The 17,805-nt window shown below is 38.8% G+C and overlaps 1 protein-coding gene across 4 annotated transcripts; it reads right to left on the bottom strand.

The window, feature by feature from the left end:
• Positions 1-3: 3 nt before the first annotated feature.
• LOC109411566 (endophilin-B1) lies at positions 4-15,162 on the bottom strand. Of its 4 annotated transcripts, XM_019685107.3 has the most exons (7): positions 14,756-15,152; positions 13,639-14,072; positions 13,512-13,575; positions 8,043-8,078; positions 7,611-7,801; positions 1,373-1,550; positions 4-1,313 (listed from the first exon to the last, which is right to left on the bottom strand). In XM_019685107.3, exons 1-7 carry the CDS (start codon positions 14,831-14,833, stop codon positions 1,203-1,205), a joined length of 1,092 nt encoding a protein of 363 aa, XP_019540652.1. In that variant the 5' UTR covers positions 14,834-15,152; the 3' UTR covers positions 4-1,202. The 4 variants fall into 4 exon arrangements, with proteins under 4 accessions (XP_019540652.1, XP_019540654.1, XP_019540653.1 ...); XM_019685109.3 differs by lacking the exon at positions 8,043-8,078; XM_019685108.3 differs by lacking the exons at positions 4-1,313; positions 1,373-1,550 and adding an exon at positions 4,269-7,405 and having other exon boundaries at positions 14,756-15,160.
• Positions 15,163-17,805: the final 2,643 nt, after the last annotated feature.

The following is a 17,805-nucleotide window of genomic DNA, read 5'->3' as shown; positions in this document are numbered from 1 at the left end:
AGCCTAGTTTACTTTCCATCTTTATTTCATAGCAATTCAAACATGCACAATGTCCGGAAAGATACAGGCTAACGAGATAAAGTTGTTTCCGATAAATATTAACATGATAAGTGGAAGAGACAGGTTGCACACATTTCCCACCGACTTTCTTCAACCAGCCGTTTACTACGGCTTTTCGTTTGTTTGTTAATGCAAACATCAACTCGAGTGAGTTCCGCTGATGGCATTGATATTATTATTATTAGCTTTCATTTGATTTAAGTATATGGTAGGTATATCATAGCGTAGATGTGTAACTAGTATCAATAAATAACATCTTTTCAATAGCGATTATTATCGAGATTCTGAGAAACAATATGATTACGTTTTTGAGTGTTTTATTTACTCTCAGGTTCCAGTTCACATGATAAAACAATGTTCAAGAGAGAGAAAGTATTAACGCGAAACGAGTATCTGTCTTTTATGCGTCTCTTATTAGCAATATTAGCGTATGTTGGACAATGAAATTGTTAAATTCTGATTTCCATTTCACTGTGCATAAAATGAGCCGTGATGTGTACAAATCACACAAATACACAACAATAACAAATTTTCCTCGACTGAGGACATGGGCGTTGTTCGTTTGTTTTCGTAAAATTCGCGAGGAGGAATGTGTTTGTGTATTTCCGTTAAATATTATTGTTCTCATTGTTGTTTAGTTTTCTCACCTTTGTTTATTTTTTAATCTTTGTATGCTAACTTTAATTGACGAAACTGTATTCACAACATAATAGACGCTGTTTTATAATTTCTTTTTGTTTCGATTCCAGCAAAATGTCATACTTCCATGTTTAACTTCATAAGCGCTAAGTAGCTATGTCTGGTAAAGTGGCCTTAAAGCAACATGCTTAATTAATGTTTTGAAGGTGAATTAGCATTCACTCGCCTGTAAAAGTTTGTTGTTAAGCTACTTCTGAGTTATTAATTAAACACGCAACCAGGCGTAACAATTCATATATTGAAATATGAACATAAGCTAAATCGTAACGTATACTAATTGATTATATTCGTTTAAAAAAAAAACTCCAAATAAATATTTTGAAGCAACGCTAGGTGTATCATAATCTTATTCCCCCAAAAATGATGCTTCCCCTATTGAGTTGACACTGAAAAAAAAATACTCCAGCCTAAAACACTAAAGCTAATCGCAAAATAGGAAATGTTTAATCATCCAACAACTCCAAAAATGCCTTTGGTACCAATCCTTTCAGTAGACCCTGCTTTCCGTTCATGTAGTCGCTATTCGGTGGATTGCACTCACAAACGAAAATAACCTTAAAAAGTAATGTATTGAAAGTTAGGAATTCTGCAAAAAAATCAACATCAAAAATACCTCATTTGCAGTGAGATTAAGCTCGGTGCCATCCTTGGCGTCGTACGAGCACAGGACGCGTGCCCGCTTGTAGCCTGCATTGACACCCAGTTCGATGTTATTGACCCGACCGGCGAGACCGTTGGCCTCATCGTCCTCGTAGCCTGCCACCGGGACGTATGGCTGTGGACCTCCCAAACTGGAAAGGGTGGGCGCATTTTCAGTACGAAGGCTTATTGGAAAGCAAGTGTGTGTTCCAATCACTTCTATCAGGGGGAGACTATAGTTTACTAGCAAAGCAACTAGAGAACAAAGACAGCAACGCACTACTGGGAAATTGCAGGAAGATTAAAAGGTAAGGTATCGGGTGGTTAAAAGGGGTGGGACGTTATCGGGTGGAAGAGTTTTTATGCTGGATAGCCATTATTTTTTTTTTCAATCGAATAGTAAGTTGTCGCGGATGCTAGAATTATTTCTTCAGTCTAAAGCTTCTTGCTGTGATGTGATCGACTTTGCTACACAATAGACCATCGGCATAGGCCACTTGATCTGAAAGGATCTGATGCGAATACAATCCGTAAACAGTAACTCTGGTCTACTATTTCCATGACAAGCTCTGAACTCCGTATACCTATATGCATATATCATAGAGATCTCGTCGCTCATACTTCACAGCAACACAACACTATTTTTTGTTCTCCACATAATCTTACAAAACAAACAAATTGATCGAAATAGGTAAAAATATAGTATAGACTATTAAGCAATTTTACACCCCTTTCGTTAGTTTCAAGTTCTACGTGGTCGATGCTGACATAACTTGGAACTGAACAGCCTTGACAAAATTAAAATACACAGGTATTTAACCTTGTTCACAAGATTAAATACCTGCATTTAAATTTTGTCAGGATGTGAAAAGCCATTTTAAATTCTATCGCAGTTTAATCCTAAAACTGAGATACTGACATACGCCACCATAGTCGATGCACTGGGATAATCTTGGGGATAATCATGATATTATAGAAGGATTTGTCAAACCAAAGCTACGACAACTACATTCAACGGATAAATTGGTGGAATTGAAGTTTTTTGTTGATCTCATGAAGAAATATTTTACCATTATTTTCACAGAATTAAACGAATCACCAAACAGAAATGTTCCTTTGAGATCCCCTAGAACTCCCCTGAAACGACCCTGAGACTCCCTGGAACTCTCCTGGAACCAACTGAAGAAGAATGTGCAGGTTGAGTATCAAGGGCCGACACTTTAACTTCAGTATGATTAACGTGTAAAACCCGCACGCTCAGGTAGTGCTGATGACAAAGACGCGAAACGACGTCAAGCTCATCATAGGAGACCTAAACGCTCAGATAGGCTGACGAACGACTTGGAATAACCGGTTGATCACCGTCACACGATTTAGGTACACATGCAAAACGGTCATTGGCAGAGGAAGCTCTTAATTAATAACTGTGGAAGTGCTCTGCTCATAGAATATTTAGCTAACATGCAGGCTTTGTCCCAGTTGGGATGTGACGTTACGCCACGAAGAAGATGACCATTCGTAGCATCTTATTCTAGCACAGCCTCCCTTATCGACAAATACATCACGTTTCTGATCGATGGACGGGCACCTCTCCTCTCCGACATTATCGACGCCGAGACTTTTCGTGGCGCTATCGTCGACTCTGACCACAACCAGGTGATTATTAAACTAGGCCCAAAACACTTGGTATCAACAAAGTACGGTATCGACGGCCGCCTCGGTACGACCTAAGGCGATTAAAACAATCGGATGTTTGAGGCTTCAGCATAAAGGGTGATACGGTCAAAATTTGGTCACACAATTTTTTCATAACTTTAGACTGCGTACACCAAAACAGCTGATTTTTGGACCAGTACATTATATGTAGCTTATGCCATAAAATTTTCATCAAAATCGATTAAGTATTGGTTGATATATAGATAAAACCATCGACCTACCTTTTTAAAATTTTGTACAAAGGCGCTCCATAGTAAATTTCGGAAAGTTAAGGTCAGTAGAGCACAATTTTGATTATAGAACTACCAATACTGCTCCGATTTTTATCAAAATTTTACAGTATAATGCTATTATGAAAATATGTTCTTAGTAAAATTTTGAGCCATTTTGTATGAATACTTTCAAAGTTGTAGCAGTTTGAATATGAAAAAAAAACTAACCGGGTGTCACTTAAGCAAATATAACTTTGTAACGGCTGGATCAAATTGAATGAAATTTTTACACAACATTTTGATATGCATACTTAACATACAAAAAAATTTTCATTGAAATCTCTGGCTCAATAAATAAAACAGTAAAAATGTGTTCTTATTTGTGAATCCTCTTTGCACTAAGTTTTAAAATTGCAGATCTCAGGGTTCAACAATATCTCCGCAAATACTAGACCGATTTTGATGAAAATTTTATGATACAAGCTACATATAATGTACCATTACTGATCCAAAAATCAGCTGTTTTAGTGTACGCAGTCTAAAGTTATGAAAAAAATTGTGTGACCGAATTTGACTTGACTTGACAAAATTTGACCACCTAATCAAATATAACTTTGTAACGGCTGGATCAAATTGAATGAAATTTTTACACAACATTTTGATATGCATACTTTACATACAGAAAAATTTTCGTTGATATTGGTTCAGTATTTCTGGCTCTATAAATAACAGAGTAAAAACGTGTTCTTTTTTTTTAATCCTCTTATTGTACAAAATTTTAAAACTGCAGTTTTCAGTATGGGAGCATCCATTAAGTACGTCACGCTAAAATTGGGAATTTTACACCCCCCCCTCCCCCCTTCGCACGGGTTTTTCCTATACTTAATACATTGCTTGTCACTCTTTCGCAACCCCCCCCCCCTCCCCCCTAGAACCGTGATGTACTTAATGGATGGCCCCTATTCACAATATCTCCGCAAATACTAAACCGATTTTGATGAAAATTTTATGGTATAAGCTACATATAATGTACCATTAGTGGTCCAAAAATCAGCTGTTTTGGTGTACGCAGTCTAAAGTTATGAAAAAAATTGTGTGACCAAATTTTGACCGTATCACCCTTTACACAACACATAGAATTGTGGCTACTCATAAGACAAAACAAAATTCACTGAGTTTTCCAGGTTTTACCAGGGTGAATTTGAAATGTTAATATTTAAATAAATAGTCCTAATTTTATAAAATAAGTATACTTCTCAAAAACTATTCAGAAATGTACTTAAACTTAAGTTAAAAAATTTAAGAAAAAATCGCAAGATTTATTATCTAGAGATTCCACCAAATCGTGAATTCTTCCAAGAACTGTTTAACAAAACTCTTTCGAATGTATAAAAAAAATCGGTAACTGAATATTTCTATTTTTTCCCAAAGCTCTTTTGGGTTAATTTCAAGAAATTGCTTTGACAATTCCACCTACAATGACATCCAAATCAGGAAAAAAAAAACATTCAAGAATTCAATCAGTAAAAATTCCACAAAGTATTCTCTCGCGATTTTTGCAGCAGTTTTTCCAGGGATTTCTTTCAGAGACAGTTTTCTGATATTTCTCGTGGATTTCCTTGCAGGATTCCTTTAGAGGTTATTAGAGTTCTTCCTTTAATTTCCTCAATATTTCCTCCTGGGATTAGTCTAAGAATTTTTTTCCGAGATGTTCCAGTTTCTCTCAGGATATCTTTCGAATTTCTTCTCGAGATTTCTCCAATAACTTTTTGCGGAGATTTTCACAAAAGTTAACCGGGATTCTTTCAGATATTTCTCCAGCAATTTCTTACAAAAAACTTCATAAATTATTCCAGGTGATAATCAGAGAAAAACTCTGAAAAAATCCTGTAAGAACTCCGGGAGCAGTTTTTAAATAAATTCCAAAACAGAGTCATCTAGAATCTCGGGATGATTTCTAGTAGACATTCCGGGAAGAGTTCTGGGAATAATCTCGAGAAAATCTGTAAGAAAATAATCTCAGGTGGATCAATGCAAGAAATCCCATAATCAACTTGGAATAAAATAAATCAATTTGTTAATTTAGTAAAACTATCTCGAATCACAAGAAAACTCAACTGAGAGTGTTTATTTATGTGGGCATATTATGTAAAAGGCGACATACTATCAATTCATTGCTTATTTGAGCAAAACTAACTATCTTCAATTCACGTAAGCTATTTCTTCAATATGGCGACGACCATAATTAGCGAAAATAAACGAAAGCAAGTTTACTTTTATGATGACCGCAATAAACCTAGCAGTGTCGTAGTTTCAGCTTTTTCACCAACAGATGTCGTTACTAATCGACCGGGTAGCCATCTGATGAGAGTTTGAATAGCTTTATTGTGGTAATAATGAATACCAAAAGGTTTGCATATCGGAGAGTTTTGTTTACTCTTAAAATCTAGCTTTATGGATATCTTCAAGTATACTAATAAATCATTTCATCAATGGTTTTCACTGTGAATTTTAATTATTGCTGTGATGAAACCCCAATAATAATTAAACAAAACTAATCAGTAATGGAATTGTTACTTGGGAATTTTCCTCACGTTTCCATCACGTTTCGCAAAGAATAAAAATAGAAAGAATGTCCTCTCTTGCCTTTTTTTATGTAAACGTCAAGTGACGCTCTCTAAGCGTATCAAGGTGGAAGCTCACTGTAATAGGGTTCGTGATTTGTCATAAGAGAAGGTGGTGTGCGTATGTTTTGGTATCCGCATACAATAAGTAACGCACACTATCACATGAAGGTTGAACTTTCATCCGCAGATAGCGCTGCGGTAGTGTCCCCCTGAACATCAGCGGTGTTGGCATTCTTGATATTCTTATTCTTTGTTAAAATGCTAAAGGTGATATCTTGTAACGTAGCACATTCCCGAATGCCATTACCCCCAATGCTGTGTAACACTACCCTGCAACATGAAATTATTGTAAGTACAATAATAGACGATAAAGCAGTCTCTGCTGATAAAAGAAGAAATCAATCTCTTATAAACTGCCTATGATCGCATATCAGTCCCATTTTTGCTGGGTTTCCCATTCATATGGGACAGTTATGCGATCATGGGCAGTAAACGTATTGACTGTGCACCACCTTTAAAATCTTTCCTGAAAGAAAGTTAAACTTCTGACAAAATGTAAATCACTTTGCCAAGGCTGAGCTTTCTTTACCATTGATGTCAAATAACAATTGGGGGAAATGATCTGTATTCGGTTTAATATTACCATTTGATATTAGGGATACTGGACTATTCTGAGAACTACTTTTCATGGAGATAGTTTCCAGTCTTGCTTTTCCTCAATTTTCGATTATTCCTATCTAACAATTTCGCTTCAAGTATAATTTTATTATTGACTGCTTATCTACAACCTTTTGACTTCTACTTCTCGTTCAAAGCCTATAAACTGGATTGAAGGTGCAATCATAAGATCAGAGACGTATAGTTTCCTCGATCTTTTCAGGCTTAGTTAGTTTAATCCTTTTTAGACCGACATTCTCCATACACTATCTATTGAAAACTAGTTGGAACTATCTATTGAAAAATTGAGAACATCTACTAAGTTTCTACAAATTGATTTACACAAGCACATTGAAAGCACACAAGTATAATTCCAGATGGAAACGACAGTCCGATTTCAAAGACTATAGAGAGAAAGACTTCAGACAGAGTTTTTGCAAGCTCATACGGTATCGCATTCATCGCGATGCTCTTGTTCTCTAGGAATGTAGGATTGAGACGGTTTTTTTTTAAAGGACCGATATGTCGTTGGGATCGCTGTTGGCCACCAGCTCGGCGATCACACTGTCATCGACGATGGGAAAGGACGCTGGCACAGGTTTCGGCCCTTCCTCGGCCATCGTGTGAAGCGTGATCGTCTGCTGTTGCCAGTGCTGGTTGGAGTTGGGTGAGTTGCTGCCTTGTGTCAGTAGTTGTACGGAAAGCTGATTTTGTGACGGGCTAAGATAGGGAGGTCCACTAGTGAGGTCTACGTCCTCACTGTTAACGCGCAATCGGGGCGTTGGTGGACGCATGCTGTTGGTTTGTTAGATTTTTTTCCGCGGTGGGTTGTTAGTAGACAGAGAAAGAAGGCGATTTATTGAGAGAGAAAGAGAGTAGTTAAGTTGACTTCTGTAGGGTCTTTGAAAAGCCGGGTGGTAGTATGTGTGGCGAGGGCTTCTAAGCTTGGCGCTAGAATATGGGAGATCTAAACATCGAGTTGCATGAAGAGGACACTTACCTTGCCAATTCTCGTTGTAAGTCGTTCATGATTTTATTACACTGGCCGTAGTAGCGCACTTGAGATTCCACAAGGGCGTGCAGATGTCGCAGATGTGTGGCTTGTGTTGTGCTGATGCCTTCCAACAAGAGTTTTGTGATTTCGGCCTGTCGATCAAATTCCGATTGTGCTACCCGAAGGTCCCGTTCGGCCTGAAAATAAATAAGGATTATGTAAAGTAGCTGAAACGAAGTACCTAAGATTCTTCATACAACATCAAGCTTCTAATTTAGTATGTATAAACATGCATTTATCTAAAATCTACATATGTCAATGGATGAATACTGTCGTTGGATGAGAATCTACTAGTTGCTATGTTTCTAAAGCATTATCGTATGACTCTACAATTGCAATGTTGATTTGCTTTGAACAATAGTATGTTACTAAGTATACCTGATCCAGAACTGCCTCAGGAGAAATTCCATCCTTCTGTCAGTTAAACGTTAGAGGAAATAGAGGAGGTAAAGATTAGGTTACTGCGTGTTAGTAGGGATATCTGAGATTGTTAATTCATGCATGTTTAGTTGAGCGTTTTGTTGCCTGCCTGCCTAAAAAGTATGTAGGTATAGATTGATATGTTTATTTTTTATGTTTGGGTGTTAACATTTGAAAAAAAGTTTAAATTTCGGTTTTTCCAATGGAATGTGAGACATTTTCCAAAAAATAAAATAACTTTCAAGAGGTCTCCTATTTTGTTTGATACTGATCGGTTTTTTTTTTAGAATTTTTCATTTTTAGCCTTGAATATTAATTTTGATGCCCCTCCCCTTGACTTTCTGGAGATAATTGACGTTTCACGATTTGGCACGCTGTCCTTTCCTAAGATTACGGCTCTGCTATGGTTCACTGTCGTGTGAGCCTTTAGTATTAAGTTATTGCAATGTTTTGAAAAAAGATTAAGAAGTTTTGTGTCTTTTTGAGAAAGATTACGTAATTGAGGAAATCGCTCAAAGGTGCTTTTCCCTCTTTCAAAATTTCAAGTTAAAATAAATAATAATAATAATATGTAATGATTTCTTCCAGGTATTCGCCAGAGATTCCTGCAAAAACTCCTTCAGAGATTGCTTTAGAAATTGCTTCAGAGTATTTTGTTCAGGAATCTCTTCAGGATCCAATACCCCAGCAGTGGTATCTCCAGGAATTCCTTTAGAAATTCTTCCTGGGAGTCCTCGATAAATTTCTTCAATATTTTTTTGTAATTTCATGAAGTATTTCTGCAAAATTCATGAAGGAATATCAAAAAGAATTCTTGGAGGAATCTCTGGAAAAATCTTTAAAATACCGACGGAATTTTTGAATAAATCTTATGTCTTATTTCAGTGGAATATTCTTCAAAAAAAATCCCTGAAATATCTAAAAGAATCCCTGAAAAATTCCCGAAGTAATCCTAGAGGTATCGCTGAAGAAAGTCCTTGAGTAATACCTGGAAAAATTCCTTGATAAACCCTTGGCAGAATTCATTTAGTAATTTATGAAGAAACTAGCTGACCCGGCAAACGTCGTTCTGCCTGCCTACCCTGTTTATTGACATACGGTTCCATGAAGAAATAGCCCTTAAAATGGAATTTCAGATTTTTCTGTTTCTCTTGCCTTCCCGGTCACTTTTTCTAATTATTTTTTCGTACGAACACGTCGGAGCCCTGGTGGAATGCAACAGTGAAAGAATCATGTCGATCTGTTGACCCGTTCCCGAGCCTATTCGTGACATACAAACACCATTCCATTTTTATTTATATAGATATTTAGAGGAATTCCTGGAAGAATCCCTAATCAAAATTCGTGGATATGCTAAAAGAATAGCCGGAGTGAGTCATGAATGATTTTTTAAGGAAAATCTGGAGAAATGTCTATAGAAACACTTAAATTTCTGTAACGTATATGTAATAGAAAATGTCATAAGAAAATTCCAAAGAAATTTCTGTAGTTCTTTCTAGGGAAGTTTCTTAGAGGAATTCCTAGAGGTATCCTGGAAGAATTTGCCAAAAAATACACGGAGGAATATCCGGATGAACTCTTGAAGTAATCTCTGCATTAATTTATGCAGGAATCTCTGGGGAAATATCTGCTTGGAGTCGTGGAGTAATTCACAGAACACTAAGCTGAGTAGCAGGTTTTGTCCCAACGAGGACGTCACGTCGAGGAGCAGAAGGTCACATACAAAAAGTTTGCCATAGGGGGGTTCCGGGATGAGTGGTTGAAAATGGACAATTTTCGCGTGACACATTTTATGGACTTTATTATCAATGGAGCAATTTTAGAAGGAATCCGTAGAAGGTTCTTTATAGAATTTTTAAAGAAATCCCTGGAAGAATTTCTAATGGCAACTTGGGAGATATTTCTTAACGAATCGCAGGTGAATTATTTTAATCAATCCCTGAAAAAATATTTCCAAAAGAATATTCGGAAGATTTTATGATAATCTCAAAAAACCGCTGTTAGAATGCCTGGAATCCGTGATCGGTTATCTAAAAGAATCCTCGGAGCAATTTCTGAAATAAATCATAGAGGAATTTCTTAAGCATACAAAGTTTTCTTTAAAAAATCCTAATAATTTCCTGAAGGATTCTCTAGAAGGCGGAATTTCTGAAGAACTTCATGGAAAAGTTTCCGAAGGAATCCGTGGAAAATTACCCAAAAGGAATCTATTGTGAATCGTAATTGCAATTGTAAAAGGAATCTATGGTGGAATCTCTAAAAGAGTTCCTGAAAAAAGTAACATTCAGTATTAGTGTCTACTCTTAAGACAAAATAAAATTCCCTGAGTTTTTCATGGGGAAATTTTATATGTTTATGATTCTAAAATTGGCCTAAATTTAGAAAAAAAATCTATACTTCTACAAAACACAGAAATATCCTCAAAACTTAAGTAAAAAATTTAGGGAAAAATGCGTAAGATTTACTGTCTATGGAATTCCACTAAATCGCAGAATTATTTCAAGAACTCTGTAAAGAAACTTTTTCGAATATAATACAAAAATCGGTTAAGGCATATTTAAAAATTTTTCTCAGAGTTCATTTTGGTTAATCGCAAGAAATTGCTTTGACATTTCCACTTACAATGACATTCAAATACTCTAAGAATTCAGGAAAAAAAAATATACAACAGTTCAATAAGTAATTAGACGCCTATATGACCGTTATGATGCTATGACGAAGCCACACCTCGAATTATCAAGAGCACAAATCTGGAGAACCGATAGTCGGTTTGATTCTTCATATCTTCACCTTAAACTCCATACACATGTTTGTACTCTGTGCTGGTAGTGTAGTAATGTTTAAATTTCGAAATTCTACTCATGATTCTTCCTTCAAATACTTCCGGCATTCCTCTTTCAAATTCATTTCCAGTTTAACAGTTTTTTTTTTAATTAACAAAGGTTTTTCTTTTCTGTCTTTCTCCAGTTTTCCCAAATATATCCAGAGGTTTTCGCAAGTTATCCCAGTAGACATCCCAAGAAAAACTCTTTGAAAAAATCCTGCAAGAACTCCCGGAGAAATTATTAAAGAAATCCCAAAAAAGAACATCCAGAATTTTGGGATAGGTAATTTGTAGTAGAGATACCTTGATGAGCTCTGGGAATACCCTACCCCGTGGACAACTTAGAGGGGGAGCGGGTTCGGCAAAAGTCCACGCTTGTCCACGGAGAGGGAAGTAGGGATCTGTAAAATGTCCACGTGAATAATTTCAATCTACAACTCGAAGAAAAATATCTATGTTATACCAATTAATAAAACAAAACATTTAGGTACTTATTCGACCTTGAGAGGACTAGGAATTACTGCTGAAGTCTTGAGTGCTTCTTATTTCCATGGCTAACGAGTTTTGTGTCTATGAAAGCCCTTTAAAACTAGTGAAGCCTGAATAATTTTATTTTCACACTTTATTCAGATTTTCATAGATAGAGGAGTGAAAGAACGCCAAAGCCGCGATAGAGCGATCGAAAACACGGTGAGCGAAAGCCGTAGCCTCAGTGGGACCAAGATGAATGCTACGATGCCCGTGAAAGACACGTCTGGACAGTTACTGAGTTGAAACGCTGGTTCGAGTACTTTGGAAACCTTTTTCAAGTGTCCGCCATCAAAACCTCAGTATGATCCGCCAAGGATTCGACGCATTACCCGTGTGAACACAGAAGCTCTATCAGTGTGTAGGAGATAGAAACAGCCATCCGTAGCATGATATCGAACTGGGCCTTAGGGGTCGATCACATATCAGCTGAGATGCTCAAAGCTGGCCCCGTAGTATCCGCACAACTACTGCATCAATTATTAATTATCAATATATGGAAAATCGCGACATTTCCGGCCGACTCGATGCAAAGCGTCTTAGTGAAGGTACCGAAGAAGGGTGACCTGACTGTATGCGATAATTGGCGGGGCATCATGTTACTGTGTATCATTCTCAAAGTCCTCTGCAAAGTTATTCTTGACCGGATACAGGAGAAGATTGACGCAACTCTCCGACGGCAAGAAGCAGGATTCCGTGCCGAACGACTCACTTTGGACCATATTGTCACGCACCGTATCATTCTGGTGCAAAACCTGGTGTTCATTGATTACGAGAAAGCTTTCGACCGTCTCAGTCACGGAAACATGTAGGAAGCCCTCAGGCGCATAAGGGTCTCCCTGAGAAAAACGGGAGCGGGACATTTGACATAAAGTCATTTGGCATAAGGTCGTTTGGCATAAGGTCACTTGGCATAAAGACATTTGGCATAACGGTCATTTGGCATAATGGACATTTGGCATAATCGAAATGCACCCTTCTTTATTATGCCAAGTGTCCATTATGCCAAATGACCGTTATGCCAAATGTCTTTATGCCAAGTGACCTTATGCCAAACGGCCTTATGCCAAATGACTTTATGCCAAATGACACAGACCCCAGAGCAAGCTCGATGATCTTGCCAATCGCTCCTCAGCGGCAGGTCTTACCTTCAACGTCAACAAGACCAAATCGTTGGATGTAAACACGGTCATCCCTTCCAGCTTTACAGTTGCTGGGCAATCAGTGGAGAATGTTGAAAGCTTCCAATATCCTGGTAGCCAAACGGCGACCGATGGCGGCACCAAGATCGACATAGGTGCGCGGATTAAGAAGGCGAGGGCTGCTTTTGCGAGTTTAAGAAATGTATGGAAAAACAACCAGATCAGTCGACGCCCCAAAATCCAAATTTTTGACTCGAACGTGAAATCCGTGCTCCTGTACGCCAGTGAAACCTGGTGTGTATCAGTGGAGAACACTCAACGGCTGCCGGTCTTCATCAATAGATGCCTGCGGTATATAATTCGCGCATGGTGGCCTCACAATTGGATCTCCAACGTGGAGCTCCATCGTCGATGTCATCAAAAGCCGATAGCGACAGAAATTCAGGAGCGAAAGTGGAGGTGCGTCGGCCACACTCTACGCAGGGGCGGAAACGAAATCTACAAGCAAGTGTTAGATTGGAACCCAGCAGGACGCATGCTCAACAACGAAATCAAGCAAGTCGACAGAAATTTGACCTGGCCACAAGTCAAGGCGATGGCTGGCAATCGCCTAGGATGGAAATCTTTCAATTCGGCCCTCTGCACCACCGTGGGTGCCCAGGACTGAAAGTAAGTAAAGTAGTAACCAGCATTCCTCGTAAATTCCCACCAGAAATGGTGTACATAAATTGAAAAATGTCATGACATTACCTATCCCAGCACCTGCCATATCGAACCCATCATCAGATGGGCCGGAACCTACAACTTAACTTCCTATCCGAGGGACGGCGTTATCCGATATTTTTGTCTCAGAAATACCGACGACGTCGACTAGGGTCAAAATGATCTTGACTTCACGCAATAAATAAGTTAGTAACAAGTAAGTACTCTCACCGTTTGTTGTCCCAACATGCTTCTTGCCTTTCGAACCCGGTTCTTGCATGCATCAAGGTCCAACCTAAAACATTAATATTTATTAATCACAATTTACTGATCACTATCCTGTTCTTTTCTCACTTACCTCTTGCTCTCCAGGATTCCCTTCTCCTTCGTTATGGTCTTCATTTCCCCTTCCAGGAACTTTTTAAGTGGCTGAATAAAACACATACCGGCCGATCCGATGAAATCCCGCTCGCACGATCCCAGCTTCTGTTCGGCTTGGCCCACTTTGATCAGAGCACTTCCATACGCACCATCCTGGCCAAATTCACCGCCTCCCTCGATCATGTCCAGCCCCAGGTATTCCAAATTGCTCAGCCTTTTCGGTTTCTGCTTTTCGATCTTCTCGAATATGAAATCTTCCACCCGGTTGGCCGGATTCGGTATCAACGCTGCTTCTGTGTCCCGCACGATCTTCTCCGTCCACGTCCGGGCACAATCGGACCGTTCGCTCAGATGCTCAAAGTGGCGATCCATTTCGGTCTTCTCCGAGGTTCCCAGCTTTTCCTCCGTGAGCTGCAAGGATAAGTGTATGATAGGGTGTACCAAAATAGAAAGTGGCGAAAATTTAAATTGCTCACGCTGGGATGACAGATTAGATCCTTAGAAGCAATAAATAGTCGACTAAGGTTCAGGTAACCTTGTTGGCTCTTTTGTTTCATTCCATTCCATGAATTTCCAAGAACACAAATCAGAAGAACCACGTATAGAACCACATTGAAAAGTTGATCGATTGGTCACCGCCAGCAAGTAGCTAGCTAATCCAGCTAATCGATCAACTTTTCAGCACAATTCAGCTTGCGATTCCTTAGATTTGTGTTCTAGAAAATTCGAGGTGTAGCTTCGTCATATCTTCACCATAAATATGTTTTGAGTTTTTATGTATGGAACCCTATGAATGCTATTTATTGTTTATAAGGCCCTCCTTATATGTAATTCTAAGGCCCTAAGGGCCGATTTCTTCACCCTGGCTTAAGCGTTAAACCAGGTTCAACTATATGGGTAAGCTTGCCTTTAAGCCAAGGTGAAGAAATCGACCCTAAGTGTGGATTTTTGGCACTTTCTCTGCGCTTTAGGACACCCTAGTGCATGTAATAAGAAACGAGGAACGACGAACCCAAACAAATCGATAAATCGAAATCAAGGGATGAAAATAGCATCACCGCAAAATCTTCTTAGGCCCACCACCCAGAACTTACCTGAACCACCCGGGACAGTGTGGAACCCGCATCCTTGACGAACTTTTTCACATCGAAATCTGGCATTTTGATATTCATCTCGGATGGGCGTTTTGATCCTGGATGTGACTAGAAATTCTAAAGATGTACGACCGCCTACGGTCAGGAGATTCAGAATGTGATTCAGCACCACCACCCACAACACTTGGAGGCTAGAGAGAGCACAACACTTGGATTATTCGGTTGGAACACAACAACAGTATAACAACGGAACTGGAAGCAATTTGGCCCGAGGTCAGAAAAGTGGGCTAAAGTTTTCCGAAAGTTTCACGCAAAACGCTGCAGCTCGGATGCAAAAATTTTCTCTCCCTTTGTGTGTGTTATGAAAAACGTTTGACAGCAAACTGTTATTGATTTTTTTTATTTTCCTTTTTTGCGGTCGCTCGCTTCGATTGCATCAGGGTGATGCTGAATGTCCATTTAAGAGGCTACACCGCACGTGAGTTACACCGTTATCATTCGGGATTGCCTACCTTTAGGCGATAAAGATAAATTTAACCAATAGAAAGCCGTTGATGCCGGAAGTCCCTCGAGCGATCACGCTGTTGTATTTAGTACAACACGTTGAAAAAATATCACTTTTTGTACTCAGCATATCCTAGCTCAGCATTAGCGAGGTGCTGGCAGTGGTAGCAGCGGTGTCATGGTCGCAATTTTTTCCGCAGTCAAGTTCGCAGATTGTGAACAATCCTCGGTACTCACTTTACGTAATTTATGTTTAGTCCCTTACTGTCAGAGCTGTCAGATCAGTGTAACACGCTAAATAAAATTTACACAAAAGGCAATTTACACGGAAAAAAATACACGGTTATGAATATTTATTGGGTACCGGACTGGTCACCGAAAATTTGATCGTTTTCTTTGGTACATCGAGGTCTTGAAATTAGTCTATGGTGGTAGTCAACCGCGCGAGTTACGGAAGGTTAAATACATTACAAACGACATAACAATAAAAAAAGCATTGAGTTATCCAAAAAAAGTCTCACGAAACCTACTGCAAGCCTATCCATATAGGGTATCGCGCCACTTGGGCGGTGGCTTCTATATTCGTCTGTTTTCCACTATAACTCAGTCAATTTTGAACTAGTTGACTTGAAATGTTGTGCACGGGTAGATATTATACCTATCTCACCGCATTCCAAAAAATGTGTGAGTTGGTTCAAATTGAACTGAGTTATAGCGGAAAACAGACGAAAATAGAAGCCACCGCCCAAGTGGCGCGATTCCCTACGTGAGAACAAAAGATGTTTACAAAGTTCTTACAGATAGATTAACACGGGAAATCTGAACACAAACCACTACCACACAGGAATAGGCTTCTTTAGTGGTGTTGAGATAACTCCATATTCTGAATCTGCATGCCAAACTGAGCCAAAATCAAAATTTTCATCAATTTTGGTGCCCGGGAACCTATTTAAAAATCAATTTAAAATTTGTATGGGAGCGATTTGTCGAATCACCCCTCGTCGCATTTTGTACTGAGCGGAGCTGTCAAGCAGTTGCCCAGCTGTCAAAAGGTGATTTCAAAAAATCTCTTTGAAATTGATTTTAGATACCAAAATAAAGTTCTAAAAATCTGAAAAAAATCATAGCGGCTCAGAAAAAGGTGCTCTTTCGTTTAAAAATAAAAAAACATTAAATTTTTCTTAATTTAAAAACCCAATTTGGATTGGTCAATACCGTCAGTGTACCAGGCGGGACCTAGGGGCAAGACACTGTGCAAACGAGAGTAACTCTGAGAAATTCTGAGTAACTCTTTTCACCAATGATCGACGAAATTTGTAGAAAAACACCCCTAAAACTGCAAGAAAGGCGAGATATCGGGCAATATTGTTTTGATTTTGCGATGAATCAGGCAACACCCAAGCAAAAACGGGAGCAATCCGGAGGAATTCTGAGCAACTCTGTGAAGGAAAATGTACTCTCCAGCACAGTGTCTTGCCCCAAGGGCGGGACAATATGGACACCCGGGGCAGAATGGACACCCTCAATATTTTGAAATATGCGAACTTTTTTGAACTTTTATTGAGCTTTGCAAGGATTTCGCGACAATCGTGCAAATGTTCAATCTTTGACAACACAATGCTCACACATCCAACAACAAAGGAAACAGTGCATAAACAAACCGATTAGTCGAAACACCACCCCAAAATAACGCTCCGTTACTGGAAAACTGTAGCGGCGACATCAACCAATGTATGCTGAAACCGGTGTGCATATTTTGTGGTGGGACAATTTTGTTTGTCTGTACGACGCAAGATCGTCAATAATGAATGGAGAATAAAGTCCATTTGTCTAAAACCGAAGACGGCTAATAACAAGACAGACATCTACCCTCTTGCTCCATATACCTTGGGAGCTTCAAGCACACTAGCGCCACGAACGACTTCAGGGAACAACATCATGAATGAGTGTGCATGCGATGCTATCATTTCCGTGTACGTATTTGCATGTACACGCACACAACCATATTTTAATGTTCCTGTGAATCGTTGAGGGCGTTTCAACCATGTCGCCTGCAACAGGGTGGGAGCTGTCTGTCTTGTTATTAGCCGTCTTCGCTAAAACGTAGTTTCAGGAAAGAAACATTCGAAATTAAAATTTTACTTGATTTTACACGAAAAAGTTGCGTCCTCCGTTTTTTGTGCATGGAGATTACAATTTTCACACCATCTAAAATAAGATTTAGTGATTAATTTATTGCAGGTCTATTAAAACCTAATATTTCTAGAACACATGCAAGTAGTTTTGATGTATCTACATTCTTAACATGTTTATATTTTCTTCTTTATTATATCAAAAATCAAATTTGGAAATATCTTCTGCTACCGGGGTAAAATGGAAACTCATCTTTTTGAAAGAAGCGGCAAGGGAAAATATAACCTAAATCACAAACTAACCAAATTCTTCGATTTCAGTTTATTGTCGGTGTTAAATGTTCACTATAGTAGACATAGGGTGAAACAAATTGGTCAAAAAACGACAGCAGTGGAAAATAGTTGTTCTAGGCA

The sequence above is a fragment of the Aedes albopictus genome, chromosome 3 (assembly GCF_035046485.1).
Source record: "Aedes albopictus strain Foshan chromosome 3, AalbF5, whole genome shotgun sequence".
In the NCBI taxonomy this organism is placed as follows: Eukaryota; Metazoa; Arthropoda; class Insecta; order Diptera; family Culicidae; genus Aedes; species Aedes albopictus.
This window is presented reverse-complemented; position numbering and strand designations above follow the sequence as displayed.